Source organism: Cygnus atratus, chromosome 2 (assembly GCF_013377495.2).
Source record: "Cygnus atratus isolate AKBS03 ecotype Queensland, Australia chromosome 2, CAtr_DNAZoo_HiC_assembly, whole genome shotgun sequence".
NCBI lineage: Eukaryota > Metazoa > Chordata > Aves > Anseriformes > Anatidae > Cygnus > Cygnus atratus.
The window spans coordinates 82,439,622-82,455,382 of NC_066363.1; the positions used below are offsets into that span (position 1 = coordinate 82,439,622).

Below are 15,761 nucleotides of genomic sequence, written 5' to 3' on the forward strand. Positions count from 1 at the left end.
TTATCCTCAAATCTTTGCCATGTTTGCAGAGATATAAAATCCTGTACCAAAGTTTCTATTTTAAATCTATTGATACTAGATTAACATACTCCTTTTGCCAGAATACAACTGTATTTTGCCACATTATCTCCACAAAACTCTCTATGGCCTATTTTGATGCATATTTAGCTATTAACTTCTCTAGTAACTTGAAGACCTAGAGGGCCAGAATACATCTCAGACATTCTAATGTGAAATTAAATGATTTCAAAGGTAAAAATCTCAAGACTTCTTCCCCTCTCCCTCCTCTATCCCCCCAAATCTCCCAGTTTAATCAAAAATAAAGAAAAAATACTAAACACTCCTAAGCTTAAAAGTGAAGTAAATACCAGAAAAATTGAATTACCAACAATTACCCATAAGGAAAGCCATAAACGCTCTCAACTAGACTTTTTGAAGGTTTGGCTTTCTTTGTTTGCTTTGTTTTGGGCAGTTGTTTTTCTTTGCTTAATGAGAACACACATGTCAATCTGAAACTGATATCTGATTACATCAGATGCAAGGAAGAGTGCACACAAATTAACACCTCACAGAAATGTGGAAAAAAAATACATTCAGGCATGTTGTCCTGGAGATTTTGACAACTGCTCCTGCAGGTTACATGCAAACAAATTCAAGCACAGTTGGAGTTGCTCTAGTCTGTACCAAATGTTGGCAGAATCTGAGATAAACCTACAATCAGTGCCTTAAGCTCATTTTTCTCCTTAGTTCTACTACTCAAGAACAAAGTTCTATCTGAACAATTTTTTTTTTTTTACTATTTAATATATATATATTTTTAATATATATTCATATATACATGCACACATACAAGCATTAGATTTGGTGATTAGTTTAAATAACACATTGTAATACATAGTTTAATTTTTTACAGTAGTAACAGTAGTTTCACAGATCTCTCCACAGGTTTATCTGAGACCTGTACAAGCAAATTTTACGTACATTTCTCCTGGTTATTCTTAAGTTATAATGCCCTGATTCAACACGTCCGACACAAATAACCGTTTGGAACGTTGTGCTGACCCAGTCCACACAAGATACACTGTGAATGACGACCAGCATGTTTCTAATTGTTGATGTACTGAAAGCCTTTGAGTTGTATTCACAAATTTTCAACAATGACAGCTATGTAGCATGGCAGTACTATTTCCAAGACAAACTACTTCCAGCTAAAGCACGCCAGATATTCTGCCAAGAGCCTGCCTTCTACAGGGCAGAGTAACTATTTAGGCCTTTTCAAAAAACCAGTCTGAAAACAGTAACTGACAGAACTTGGTACAAATTTGCTCATTTTCTTTAACCACTCAGTCTCCTAGCTTGTAAGTATACTGAAATATATTCCAGTTGTTTTGTTGCACAGCATCAGAGCTTATCAAGGCTTATCATCACTTACCTAGGAATACAAGCTAGGTAAGAAATTAGTCTCCTAAGGTCTTCCTGCCGTATTCTATCATGATTACTACGAGCTGGAAACGTTAGGATGGGGCCTCCACGCTTATCTCTGCCACCTGAAAAACAAAACATGTCAAAAACAAATCAACACATCTTAACACTATTCTTGTTTGCAAAAGTAGTCTTCATAATGCTTTTGGAAAACCTAACTCCTACACTTGAATAAATAACCACTTAAAGATTTCAAGTTAAATGCTAACACTGTCATTTAGAGACCAGCTTAAAATCGCATTTTGGGATTATCAATGAGTACATTGTCACAATTCCTACAATGAGGAAATACCTGTCAAAAAAAAAAAAAAAGTGAAACAGACTAATTACAATTACATATTACAATCACATTCAAGTTTGATGGGCAGTCTGACATCTCTAGCATTGGTGCTTTGTTACATATTTAATTTTTGAATCAGCAGTTATACAGATGAAATTTAATTATAGAGTTATGCTACTTTGTTGGCAAGCATTTAGACAATATTCAGTGTTAATTTCATTACTAGCACCACGTTTAGGCATATAGTATACCAGAACAACGTGAGTACTATTACATCGTTTTACCCTGTTGTGATGTGCAGATTCTGAATGGTCGGTTTATAGTTTTTAATTGTTAGCAATGCAAATGAAGGAAGTGCTGAATCCACTCAATTCAAAAGGTTTAAAAAAACTTACGTGGCTCCACTTAAATGTATAATTAAAATGAAATTTTATATTCAATGCCTTGTTAATGGATACAAAATGTTACTTTTAGTAAATATTAGTTTCAAGTCAGTAGCCTATCTTTATCAATGCTTGTACAATAGCAGTCATTCCTACAAGCTGAATTTCACATACATGTTCTCAACCACAGATGCATGGACTATTTTCTCCTGTCCTGTGGAAATGTAGAGAAACACCATTCAGTATTCCTGAGTGATTTCTCATTGTAAATCAGCTCCCCATTGTAATTTAATGTTATTAAACAGACTTTTTATTAAACAGAGTTTTAAAAAATCCTTTAAAAAGACAGACAAAAAGTAAACGAATAAATTCAGTCACTCAAGAATCCACCAGTATCCTCTCCAGAGCACTCTGGGTGCGCTTGCTGGAGACATCAAGCCTAGCTGCCGAGGTCTCCAGAAAGCACCTCCACTGGACACGTTCCCCACAAGGCACCCGTCGAAACTCAGACAAGGGAAAAGCAGCTTTGGATTTCTGTCAAGCTGCAATGCCAGAAACCTAGACGTAAAAGGGAATTCATCTTACGTTCTATGACCCTCTTAAATGGGACGAGAGAGTAAAAACAACTCTTCTTCTAAAGAAAGAGAGGGGTAAGTCTAGCTTTGACCAGCCCAGTCCGTTTGCCAAGCAGAGCACATTAAGGATTTTGCGTAGCAAGAGACAGAACGAAGACACGACAAAAGCTACAGAGAAAGGCAGTATAAATGATCAGACCAGGAGTCTTACAGCCCAAGCCTCTGCTCAGCTCCACAATGACCAGTGGGCTTCAAAGCTAACAAACTTAGCTCAAAGTCTGCTGCAGCCCTTAACGCTCGCTCTCCTCAGCTACAGATCTAAAAGATGTACGTTACAGCTAGAAAATATTACTAATTCCAACACCACAGAAAAAGTGGGGTTGATTGCTTAAAGTGAAAATTCTTCCTTCAAAGCAACAGCTAGCAGTGAAGAGCACACACTGAGTCTTCTTAACACTCTCCAAGTGTTTTACACAAATGCCTTGTTATACAAAGTCATCTCAGATCGTTCTCCAGGCCTTTCCCACAGATCAAATATTTTATCATGTTATTTTCCAGTATGGCAGAAGAAAGAAATGTATACTTTTAATGTCTTTTGGATGCCTCTGCAATTGACTCCCACCTCCACACGTACACCACAGAGGAAATAAGTTTTTAAAGTACACTGCGTAAATTTCTGATAAATTATATCCCAAAATTTTTGTACATTGCAGACAAAATTTGTCATGCAAATTTCAGGTCTAGCTGAGTAATGAAGAAATTAATAATAGCTTTGATTTTTGGCAAAACAAGTTTCACTGTCCAGTCTTGAACCAGATGCTAAGATTCTAAGTATTAGGCAAAGAAGTCCCTAAGGCTTTAGAATACAACCAATATCTTTTTCATCTACTAAACACAAAGGTTTTTTCATCCTTATGCCTGGAAAGCCAAAACATAGGCCTTTTCCAATAAATAACTCTGGTTTCCTTTCTGCCTAATGCTCCTGTGTCATACACAGTTAAAAGTAACAATGTATGAGGCATCAGGTGGGAATTTCCTGTCTCACAATAGCTATTCTTCAACTCAACTCCCTTATTTGTCCTGGTTTAACAAAAACCATATTAAGCTACTGCTTTCATCAGTCAGGCTTCCATTTTTACCCTTTTCTTTTATACAAAACCCTCATGCTACTGAGATAGAGTATCTCTGTTTATACCCAGATGTGTCATATGAGTAGCCGATCAACTCACATGAGTCAGCCAACATGAATCACTTCTGTCTAGTGCACATCGCAAAGAGCAGTCTTGTCAACGGTCTCCAAAAGGCACCAGAATCAAACAGGCTGAGCAGTGCAGTTTTTGTTCAGGAAATACCTTTTTACCCAGTCTCAAAATACTTAGGTAAAGCAAAGCAGTAAGCTTTTATGGAGAGGGAGGTGCTGGTCTCTTCTCCCTGGTCACCAATGACAGGACGCATGGGAATGGCACCAAACTGCTCCGGGGCGGGTTCAGACTGGACATGAGGAAAAACGTCTTCACCGTGAGGGTGCTCAAACACTGGCACAGGCTTCCTAGAGGGGTGGTTGGTGCCCCGTGCATGTCAGTGTTCAAGAGATGTTTGAATAATGCCCCCTCATTTATATGCTTCAACTTTTGGTTAGCCCTGAAGTGACCAGGCAGTTGTACTCGATCTTTGTAGGTCCTTTCCCACTGAACTACTCTAAATTAAATGTATGGCATGTTTGAAATTCGGGACAAGTTATCTAGAACTGTTTCTTGTATGAAACCAAGATAACTGCACCTTTTAAGAAAATGCTCCCCTTGCTTAAGTATATGTGGAGATGTAAGAGTGTCTGTACTCAACAGGCTTCAGTTTAAACGACAGATTTTATCCCTGAATCCATCTTACTTCATGGTAACAAGTTAAGAAGGTTTTTCTGTTTCAGACAACGAGATTCCCCATACGCCAGCAGATTATTGCCCAGTTAGGTGTCAGTCAGTTCAGGGAAGTCTTTTATTTCCCTCTCAATCCACTTTTTTGGAGAACTACTCTGTTGGCAATATTACAAGAACAAGGGATTCAGAGGGAAGATGCACCCCAGCATTTGCATTCTACACTCACCGTGACAGCAAAATAATCCAGTTCTTTTGCTACTTTGTCCGGTAGAAGATAAAGCCTTCCAGCCCGTGAGTGATGTCAGGACAGTTATTTCCAATAAAGAATTACTCCAGTATCAGTATGTACACAACTGAGGCTAGTTTGGGGAGCTTTTTGACTTTGCAGTTATCAACCTACATACGGCAAGATGCACGCCACAACACTTGACAGAAGTATTTGTTCTGCACCTCCCTGCCTCCTGCCCTAGCACAAACTACCTGCAGATCTGTTTCAGATTTGAATTCTCATTCAGAGACTACGTCTCCTTCTCACACCATCACCTCAGTCATTAACTTTACTCTTCTTTAGCAGTTTGAGCATCACAGATATGCTAACATACTTTAAGATACAAACAGAGCCCACAGATTTTAACAAGTCCAGATGAGTAACCACATCGTAGTCCTCATTTGTACATTGTTTATTGTGAAGCATTTAGTTTAAAATTCTTTAAAAATAGACAAACAAAAACCCACTTAACCTGGCCTGTGCCACAAATAACTGAGACAAGGTGGCAGAATTCTATCTAAATATATCGTCAGATGTGCTAGACTATGAAAACACTTTTTTTTTTTTTTTATTTATTTACAAAAACACATCATTAACAGATCAATAAAAGGGGCTAAACTGGATTGCAACAATGGAGAAGAAACCAAGAGTGAATCACATCAGACCTACTGCGGTTTGTGGTAGAGAAAAAGCAATGACAAACAGTCTTTTCAAAAGTGATGAAGTGCTCAGACTGTGCAAAGAGAAAGAAAGACAGAAATAATGCTGAGTAGGCATGTAAAACGTACCCACTTGAAAACAAATGGGAGGAATAAACGGAAAGGAAAGACTGAAACAAAGCAATACAGAATTACAGCCTAACTCAGCCTGAAGAGGTACCTATTGGAGGCAGAAAGGGAAGGTCTCAAATACAGTTTAACTGCAATATAGTACAGTTGGGAGTAAAAATGGTAACTCAGGGGAAGGTATCTGAAATCAAGTCCTTTAACTCTTAATGCACTAAGATTTCTGATTCAGTCAAAACATACCATTTCAAGAATGACTTAGGAAATACCTATGGTCGAAACAGTCTGCTGCTCAAATCAGGAGCAAAGTAGGCAGAAATGCTGCAGTGGGCTCCCAAAATCCTGGTGGAGGTGGGAGTCTCCAACTTTCCAGCAACGACTTCAGATTCAGACCTCTTATTTCAAGATAAGCTGCTCTCAGAAAGTACTCATTAAAGTCATCATTGTATAAAAATCAGTGTCCTTAGTATTCTAAGAACACAAAGATGACTATACTGCCATACAGTCCATTCTTATTCATTTAACTTAGAGAAGGCTGGCCTCAGCTGAGAAAGGCAGACAGACAAAAGACAGGGGACATGAACCAAGAATCAAAAGCACTCTTTTTTTCTTCAGATGGTGCTATTTATGTGACTTTCCTGCTCTACAAAAGAGACACATTTCTTTGCGCTATTGATTGTCATACTTTATTTCTCCTTAAGAAGGTACCTGAGAATCTACTCTGAACACGTCGCAACAACTCTACCAGAGCTCCAACACAAAATTGGAGAAAAAAATACAGAAACCATAGTGATGTTTGTGGATATCTTAGCTTTAATGGGAGTATTACAGGTTTTAGTAAAGACAGCTTAGTTATCTTTAGATAGTTTTAGTAAAGATACTTGCAATAGCCTTTTTCCTACTTTACTAGTTACTATATTTAAAAATATTAATACCCAGTACTAAAGCAAAAGCTGTACTTTTGAGGATAACAAAGGATGCACGCTGAAAGCCTCTGTAAGTCAATAAGTAGTCCAGTGGGTCTCGTGTACCTTTGTGTTCCCAGATAGAAGGCTGGACAGTTCTTATTCCAAAATGGTTAAACCCAAGCAGTGGAGTTACTTTGTTTGTTGGGGGGAATGGAGGGGAAGATGTCAATCATTTCCGTTACTAATATATCTCATTTCAATGAGAACCACTTGCAATGGAAATGTGAAACTATGGATTTTGGCAGAGCAGCTCCAGCCAGCCTCACCGTCCCCATCTGCTTGCTCCATTCTTCTGTCAGAAGTTACTACCTTCACACGGGCTCACTGGCAACCATTTCTGCCTACACCACACGTCCTCTGGTTCACAATCCATCATCTCCATTTAAATTCATCTTCAGCTTTCATTTGGCCTTCTGTACTTTTACCGAATTAGTGCCTTTTGAGAAGGCCGTAATGTTAAAAACTCACATTAGAGAAAACCTATAATCTTTCAGTGCCCTCCTATGGGGTCTAAACTAAGCTCTTTACAATCTAGAAATTCAGAAGTCTTGGAATGGAAACAGATTAAAATTTTCATAAAGTGCCATAAAGCAAGGACAAAACAGAAGGGCAATGAGGGATTGAAATTCTGCGTTTAACTCCGTTTTCTCTTTTTTTCCTCAGAAAATACAGTTCTAAGCAAGCCTTCACCAGCATTACAATCCATAAGGAAAAGAATCAGGAGTTTCTGGACTACCAGGGAAATTGACCCTGGGCAGTCTGTTATGTCAGTCATTAGAGTTACCCGGACCTTTTACAAAAACGTCTTTCTTGTTCTACAGTGACACTTGACTCAGCAGAGCAGACAGAATGCAGTACTGTGAACTCCACACTGTTCTCGCAAGCGTCATCATCCACGCACAGCAGATCTCTAAAGAGTGCAGTATCAGGGATTATTTTGTATGCTTTAATATTTACAGATATGAGTCTTATTTCTGGAGTTCCTGACAAATTATTTATCCTGACCCTGCCCCACCCCCCAAAAAAAAAAACACCTTTCAAATATGAGACTGTCTTCTAAGTCATCTGACACTAAGATTATGGTGAAGAGCATGATGCTGATTAATCCCAACAGATTTGGATGTATTTACTTCAGAAAGTCACACCCAAAATTCATTTCACAAGAATAAGCACCTCAAATAGCCATCATTCTATCAAGTTACTTATCCAGTTATAGAATAAATTATGATATTGATTGATCTGAGCCCCACTTTTAAATCCTCTGCTACTCCTTCTTAAGTACTCAACTGACTTCAAGGTGTATGCTAGAGGCAGCTAAAATTAGATGCGAACTCATTTTACCGTGGAGATATTGTATGTGCTTCAAAGGAGATGCACTGAAGTTTCAGCTCTGCTACACCGATATTTCTCCCATGCCTCAGAATGACCAGTAACAAAGCCCACTCTGCAAAACTTTCTAGCAGAAGAACCAGAAATAAGACAACAAATATGACTACAGTCCAGGTTGTTCTAAATAATGCTGTTGGATATGCAGGACAAGCAGTACATTCCCTATTCAACAAAACACATAACTTCATTATTGCAGATCCTTTCGCAATGCTCATGTTACATTTGGGATACCTAGCTATATTGTTTTCCTGTATTTCTGTGATTTTTGCAATGATATTTATAGTATTTAAATACTATTTTGTATGTGAATAATATCAAAGTTATGCATTACGCAACAGAAGAAAATAACTGTACCTGAAAGGTATGCAACTTTTTCCTTTAAAATTGGCAAAACTTCCATAGCCTTCATTTCATCATTTTTGCGAAACCCTGAAAAATGAACACGACAAGGTAATTAGTCAGAAATTCAGAGATTAGCTGCTACATTTAATGAAAATAACTGTGTAACATTTACCCTTGGAATACAATCTCAATGTTATGCTGACAGGAATTAAGATCATCTTACAATAAAAGGCTGTGAAAAATAACCTGTAAACCTTTTAAAATTATTAATAAAGAAATCACCACTTTGACTAGCTTAACACAAACATCATAGTATCCTAGCAAGACTCCATAGAAAACAGGACATTGGAATTAGCCTTTTCCATCAGTAAATAAAAACTGTCACTTGGCTCCTGTTACTTTTAGGCATTCCAACTTCAGCTCTCACTTTCTGCTCCAGCAGAGGAGTAGTATAAAGCTCATAAGAGTAGGTTCCTTAAAAGCAAGTACCAGCCACTTTCCATCATTAAATATACACATATATATTTTTTAAAAAGCTAACGCAGCAACACTATTTAAATCCAACTTTCGTCATATTACTTCCCTAAGCAGAATCAGAGATCAAACTACATCTTCTCTGCTCCCTGCAAGAGTAGTATCTTGTACCAGAGCACACTTTGCCTTATTAACTCTACACACACAGGTTGAAATGGTCCCTAGGATGAGCAATTACTGTCAATTTTGCAAAGCTGTGTATCACCAGTTTGCCCTCTTCTTTTCTTCTATTACATTTCTGTGGACAGATTATAAACTTTCCCTTTAATAACAGAGATTGAGGAAGCACTGCATTTATGATCTTAAATTCCATATTGATCTGTACAATATGACATTGGCTGCTTTGGGGCCAAGCTGTTTCATCTTACGCAAACTGGGTGGTTTTTTTACCCACACTTTAACTAAATGCCCCTGTGACTCTTCCCAGTCTCTCTGGATTCATGTCTCTTTTATTTTTAAACAAACAAAAAAAGATTAAGCACCTCAAATAGCCATCATCCCATCAAGCAAAGGTTACTTATCAAGTTATAGAATATGTTACGATATTCAGTAATCTGAACCCCACTTTTTTCTTATTTTTTTAAATAACTACAACAACAAAGTGTTGTGAAGTGTCTGAAGAAGGTCCCTCTTCTGGGGTAAGTGGGAAGCACTTATTTCTTTACCCCAGTTGAAGCCCAGAAGTGCCAGTTGCTGTTTAATAAGAATAGCCCCAAAAGCCTGTTAGAGCACAGCTGTGTTCCTCAAAGCAACAGTATGAGTTATCTAAAAGGTAAAATAAGCTTCTTCATTATTTATAGTTTCTGAGAATTCTTACAAGAGTAAGCTCAGGTATGCACGTGGCATTATTTTCTAAAATGAATTGCTCTTCCCCCGTGCAATTCCTCCAGTGAGCGCAGCAGAACCTTTGAAGCAGGCTATCACTTCTCTTCCTCCTCAAAAATATCCAAAATGTTACATATCCCTTTGTCTCAAGCCTCTGAGCCTTAACAAAACAGCGGCATGCTTCTGAGCTAAAACCTGGAAGTACCTGCTGTACTAGTGTATGAAAAATACAAGACTTATAAATACAGGCACCCTACACATAAAATACACGACAGGTTTCCTATTCCAGTCGGCAATTCTGAGATTTCTGTGCCACTGTAGCTAGTCATGGGCATTATCCTTCAAAACCCACACAGGACAAACCAACCCGAACACCTGAGGAACCCAGCCAGCTGGGTGTTTACAGGTCATGAGCTATGAGGAAGGACCAAACCAAACCAAACTGTTTACTGTGAAGAATCGAGGGGAGACATGGTAGCAGCGCACAAAACACATACAAGTCCACTAGTGGCAAAAGTAAGCTGTCCAGAACTGCAGCAAGACATTTACGGCACGTGGCGTGAAGTTTTGTAAATGAAAGAAGAGTGAAGCAGCACAGGAGATTGCCTGTGGACCGGCAACCGCTGGGGATTTTTTAAAAATGCATTAGACACACGTCTGTCAGAAATGTCATGAATGTAGGCCATGGCGGAGTCCCTCCAGATCACTGCAAGTGTTCAGCTGGAATATTGCCTCACCACCAACTGCAAACGAAACAAAACTAAACAAATCTTCCACTCACTGGCTAGTTCTTTGTGTGTGTTTTTTTGTTTGTTTTGTTTGTTTGTTTGTTTGTTCCCCCCCCCCCCCCCCCCCGACACCAAACGGGATATAAGTTCTCAGAGAGGCAGGGCCGGGAGAAGGACGGTTCCTCAGGCAATCCCCGGCTGCTCAGAGCACTTCTGAGCTGCAGGCATCAGGCAGGATTTTGCACTCAGGCAGCGGCTCCAGGCCAAGGGAGCAGCTGTGGGCAGCAGGTATCCGCTCCATCTTTGCGCTTAGGCTCCTAGGAGATTAAGGTGGCTCAAAAGGGACCTCTTGTCACCATCCAGAGTACTGGCTACGGGTTAGCAACCTTTTAGGGAACCTGCCTCCAGTTGTATACCTCCTCTGTTTTCATCTGGTAGGAACTAAAGCTGTAATCGAGTTCAAGAAAACCGTGGGCTCAGTCTAAAAAGACAAAAGGAGAAAACTCAGTCTAAAAGGGCAGCAAATACCTTTCTCCATCCTGAAATATTTGGGCTTCAGTTGACTGCTACAGCATACAGACACACTTCCAGAGTTAAATGTTTTTTGCAACATGCTCTGAGCTACTCTGCTGTAAGCTTAATGTCGATTTAGCATGCCTGGCTTTCATATGAACCGTGGCAATTCCTTAGCTTTACAGCAAATTTAGAGGTAGAAAACGCTTTCTCCTCACCTAAAAAGCATGCAGCAACTTGTGCTGTGCTTTGCTGTCAGTCTTAGCTCCAAACTACCCCAGACACCGATGTTACCACAACCTGCTTCCTTCGACTCCTCAGCCCTGAACCTAGCTCACCCCAGAGCGTGCGCGGCAGCTGCGCATCTTACTTCGCCTGCAGCACGTCAGCAGCAAGGAAACATTTAGCTAACACTTCTGTGCTCCCACTACGGGGCTGCTCAAGGCAAACAGCCTGGTAAGCACGGCAGCGCCTGGCTCATGCTCCGGATCTGCGTATCCTTAAGGCTCGCTGCTGCCTCGGAGCCTGGTTTTGTGCCAGCGCTGCAGTGCCGGGGCTTCCAGGCAAAGGCGGCGGGGAGCAACGCGGGGGAACGAGGCCGCTTCGAGGGGTCCCCCCACCACTTTTGGAGCCCCCCCCCCCCCACCGGGGCGAGGAGGGGCTGGCTGGAAGGCGACGCCATTTGCCGCGGCACCGGCCCCTCCGCCTGCTGCGGCAGGTGACGTCACCCTCCGCCGGTCGGTGACGTCACCCTCCGCCGGGCGGTGACGTCACCCCGCGCCGGGCGGACAAAGGCGCGGCGTGCCGCTGCCGCCCGTGCTGCGCTGCTCCCCTCAGCGGCCCCTGCGCGGTTTGGGTTTGTGTTATTAATATTATTTTTTAACGTGGCTTGTAATGCCAAATCCCTGCCTTTCGGAGACACGCAGGCGATCCCCCCCCTGACATTTTCAGCACCCGCTGAAGGCACACTCGAGCCACAGCCTCGCCTTTTTAATCACACATCACGTTCTACCAGTCACGAAGGAGGAAGCTCAAATTAGGCCAATCGATATTCAGCTTCAGTAGATTAAGGATCGCACGACTCGGTAGCCCGTCTCTATTTAAGAGATTTTTTGCCCCGGGAAGCTTTCAGCATCGCACAGTGCCCCGAGCTACAACCCAACACCATACTACAGCAGCGTTAGCACCGAGCACTGACTGAAACCGTATCACACAGCCAAGCACCTTCAAAACACAAACAAGAAAGAAGCAAAAATCACCCAAGCTTTCTGCACAGATGTATACGCTGGAAAGCAAAGGGGACTTTCCTGCACACACACCGTCACCTTCTTTGCCCCTACAACCCCAGAGGCGGAAGACACCGTCAGCCAGCCAAATGTAGTAAGTCATGTTGTCTGTACTAATCCTTCATCTCACACCGTATGTAAGGAAGGTACTGTGCTGCACAAAAGGATATAACCCAGCTTTTATAAGATTCCTCGTATTAAAACAGCATGGGAATGGGAAATTGAGGCTAAGAGTGTCATCTTTTCGCAAAGAGGCTGACGAAGCTCTCTCCCATTGCTGTCACAAAAAATTGAGTCAAAACTTTACGGAAACGTGGCTAGAAAAAGCTTTCTGAAAAGACAAACAAAAAGAGAGCATCCTCATACCAAATTTGCACATTTAAGAGCACTACTGCTTTTTAACCTTGCATTGTAAAATGCTTTGAACAGCCACGACCAAAAAAAGCCAGACTTGTCAGAGAATATGCCGGTGCTTTAGACTCTCTTCTGATTCCAGAGGAATGGCTCCATGCATCTTTGATGAAATGAATCACCTTTTCCACAGGGCCGTTCCCTCCAGCACCAGCTTTCTCATCCCCACCTCATCTTTACCAGAAGTCCCACCCCAACCCAGAGGAACCTCATTCAGGAAGCTGTTTCCCAGCAGAACACTCCCTTCATTTCAACTAACGGACCCGCCGCGATAGCCTTCAGTTCCAAACCCAGGAGCTTCTGCAGAAAGGGAAAGCCATGACCCGATGAACTCAGAGGGCAGGCACTCAGGACTGCTACACTGATGCCACGTCTCAAGAGATCCGGGAGGTATGTAGCAATCAGATGGACTTAGGTTAAAAATAGATAAAAACAACTTCCATGGAAAAAAAAAGAAGAGAGACAAAGACTATTTCCTAAACCAAGAAGCAACCTTCTGCATCTGAGAAGGTGCAGAGACACTGAACTGGTCTGCACAGCTTCTTTCACCGGTCCCTTTGTGCTAATGAAGTTTCTTCTTGGAGTAGAAAAGCTCAAAACTGCTGCCAGCCCACATTTAAGCAAAAAGGCACCAAGATGCTGCTGTCTTCAGCATTTCCTCTATATCACAGCATGAATGATATTAACTACAAGATTTTCATATCTGAGCTATTCCTCCCTGCAAGTATAAAGCCATCATAGTCACATTTCAACAGAAATTGTCTTCAAGTTAATTTAAAAAAAAGTAAAGAAGCTGCAAATGTAATAAAATGAATTCATTCACTGTTAGACTGATTCATTCAGGTTTCTTTGTCTTTTTTGTTTTTTTCCCATAAAAGATGATGACACTGGTATTAACTCCTGAAAATGAATAGGTTTACTCTACTTTGCTTATCAGTTAACAGCTGTATACAACAAACCTCAGCTCGAAGTTTATTTGTAAGTTCCCTCCCATGTTTTCCAAGTGTCCAGAAAGAGAAAAAGAGCACAAAGCAGCTCCCTATTTCTCTTAGTTTGCTATGGAAAAGATTTAAAATTAGCCAGTTTCTAAAGATTGTTTTAGACTATAAAAAATACTTCTAAACAAAATCTGAATAGATTGACAAGTAGCCACTGTGGAAACCCTTCGCATCCTTACGCTGAAGTTACTATATACCAACCAGCATAGATTAAGTCAGCAGAACCATTCAACTCTTTCTTTTCTTCAATAAGATACGTAAAAATGGTTGCTGAGCTCCACCGGTACATAGGTTTACAAATGCAATCAGAGTACTGAGGTACAGGTGAGAAAGGAAACTGAACTTTCATAAAGCAGAATGGGACAAAACCAACGCTAATTGAGAATACCACCCTGTCAAAGGGAAAAAAAAAAGGTAACTAGTGTTAATACACGTATGGGATTACTGACGGTTTTTCTTGATTTTAACATGGAATTTTAAGTGCTGAATTCAATTTTACGGTATGCTTAACTATAAATTTGTACTTTTGTGTTCAAGTACAGGATTCATAAAGCGATTGGAGCTGTCAGTTCACCAACTGCACTGTTATCACTTCCCGATATAGACATTGCCTATATTCATTTCTGCTCAGCAATCTCACACCATATTTCATGTTGCAAAAAAAAAACACAACAAAATTCAGAGAAATTATGGCAAAGAATACAACTGTTTTCTTCCCTTCATGAGCTTCCAGATGACCAGTTACAGCAGGTATAAAATGGGAATTCATCTCATGGATTCTAACTTTCAAGAATGGCTGTCATTGCATCTTTAAAAACATACATCTTCTGTTTTAGGAAAAAATGAAGAACTCTATCAGTATTATTTTTTTTAATGACATACAGAGCATTAAGCAACTTTATTAACCTTAGCATTCATCATTTACTTATTCACACTTCTTGGACAGGATTGTAAAGCCTACAGTTAACTGCAAGGACACAGCTTAGAGGCATAAAACCAGAGGAGCGTGACTTCAGTGTTGTTCCCACAGCCATATTCACACTCTTAAATAAAGTATTTGTTGTAGCTAATAGCTGTTCATAACACTAAGAAACCTGCCCTTAATTTAAAGCAATCCCAATAACATGACATGAGCATCCTTTCCACTTCTCCAGTTTTGATCAGGCTCAAAATCGTGCTCATCAGAAAACACGACACCTGCAAACCCTGAGTTTAATCCCAACAGCTCCCAGACACGTTCCACCTCTTCCTGTGCTGTTTTGCATCCTATGTGCTATCAGTACACGCTGCACAGAGCTACACCACACCAGTGCAGAGCTGCTATGCAGTGCTGCCATACGGCCAGCTGGGGCCTCACGGAAGTGAACGGCTTAGAAGCTGCCTTGAAGGAGGAAAACGAGAATTACTAGACTGCGATGAGCTGCTTATACTGCTCTCAGTTTGGGGCATTTTCAGGTTTTGCTAAATGTGTGGGGTTCTCTTTCTATTTTTAACTGTTCTCTGTTCAAAACGCATATCGATGAATGGCAGTGCCTTACAGCATCAAGCATCGCTTTTGTGTTTCCTAGCCTTCAGCCTGTGAACCAGGCATCCAGCGCCTTTATTCATTTTTCCCTTTATTTGCTGAAAACGTGTGCGCGCTGCTCGCCCCCCCCCATCACCACACGGCGCCCCGCCCGCAGCCCGCCCCGCAGCCCCTCCCAACCGCCAACGGCCGGCCGCGCGCAGCTGCCCGCGCCGCACGTCCGCAGCGACGGGCGGGGGGGGGAAGGAGGCGGCGCTTTCCGCCCGCAGCTGCCGCAGGGCCGCGCTCCCCTCATGGCCGGGCCGGGCGGTCGCAGCTCCTTCATGGCACGGGCAGCGTAAAGCTGGTGTGTGGGCACGTAAACGAGCCCGCCGTCCTGCTCCGGCACGCTGCCAGCACCACGAGTAGATGTCCCCACACCGTTTTATTTTGGTAGAGGACACCCGTGACAGGGGCGTGTCACAGCGCCTCGTGCCCATTCCGTGCAATAACATGCTCAGGTGTAAGAAGTATTACGTACGTATCATAGTACTGGTAAATCAGGATAATCACAGAATGGTGGAGGTTGGAAGGGACCTCCAGAGATCACCTAGTC

At 41.5% G+C, this 15,761-nt stretch overlaps 1 protein-coding gene across 1 annotated transcript in view; it reads right to left on the reverse strand.

The window, feature by feature from the left end:
- The window catches only part of TRIO (trio Rho guanine nucleotide exchange factor), a 248,746-nt gene that overhangs the window by 171,597 nt on the left and 61,388 nt on the right, over positions 1-15,761 (reverse strand). Inside the window, 2 exon segments of the mRNA XM_035552676.2 lie at positions 1,433-1,547; positions 8,359-8,433. Coding sequence (XP_035408569.2) covers positions 1,433-1,547; positions 8,359-8,413 — 170 coding nt within the window. The 5' untranslated portion in view covers positions 8,414-8,433.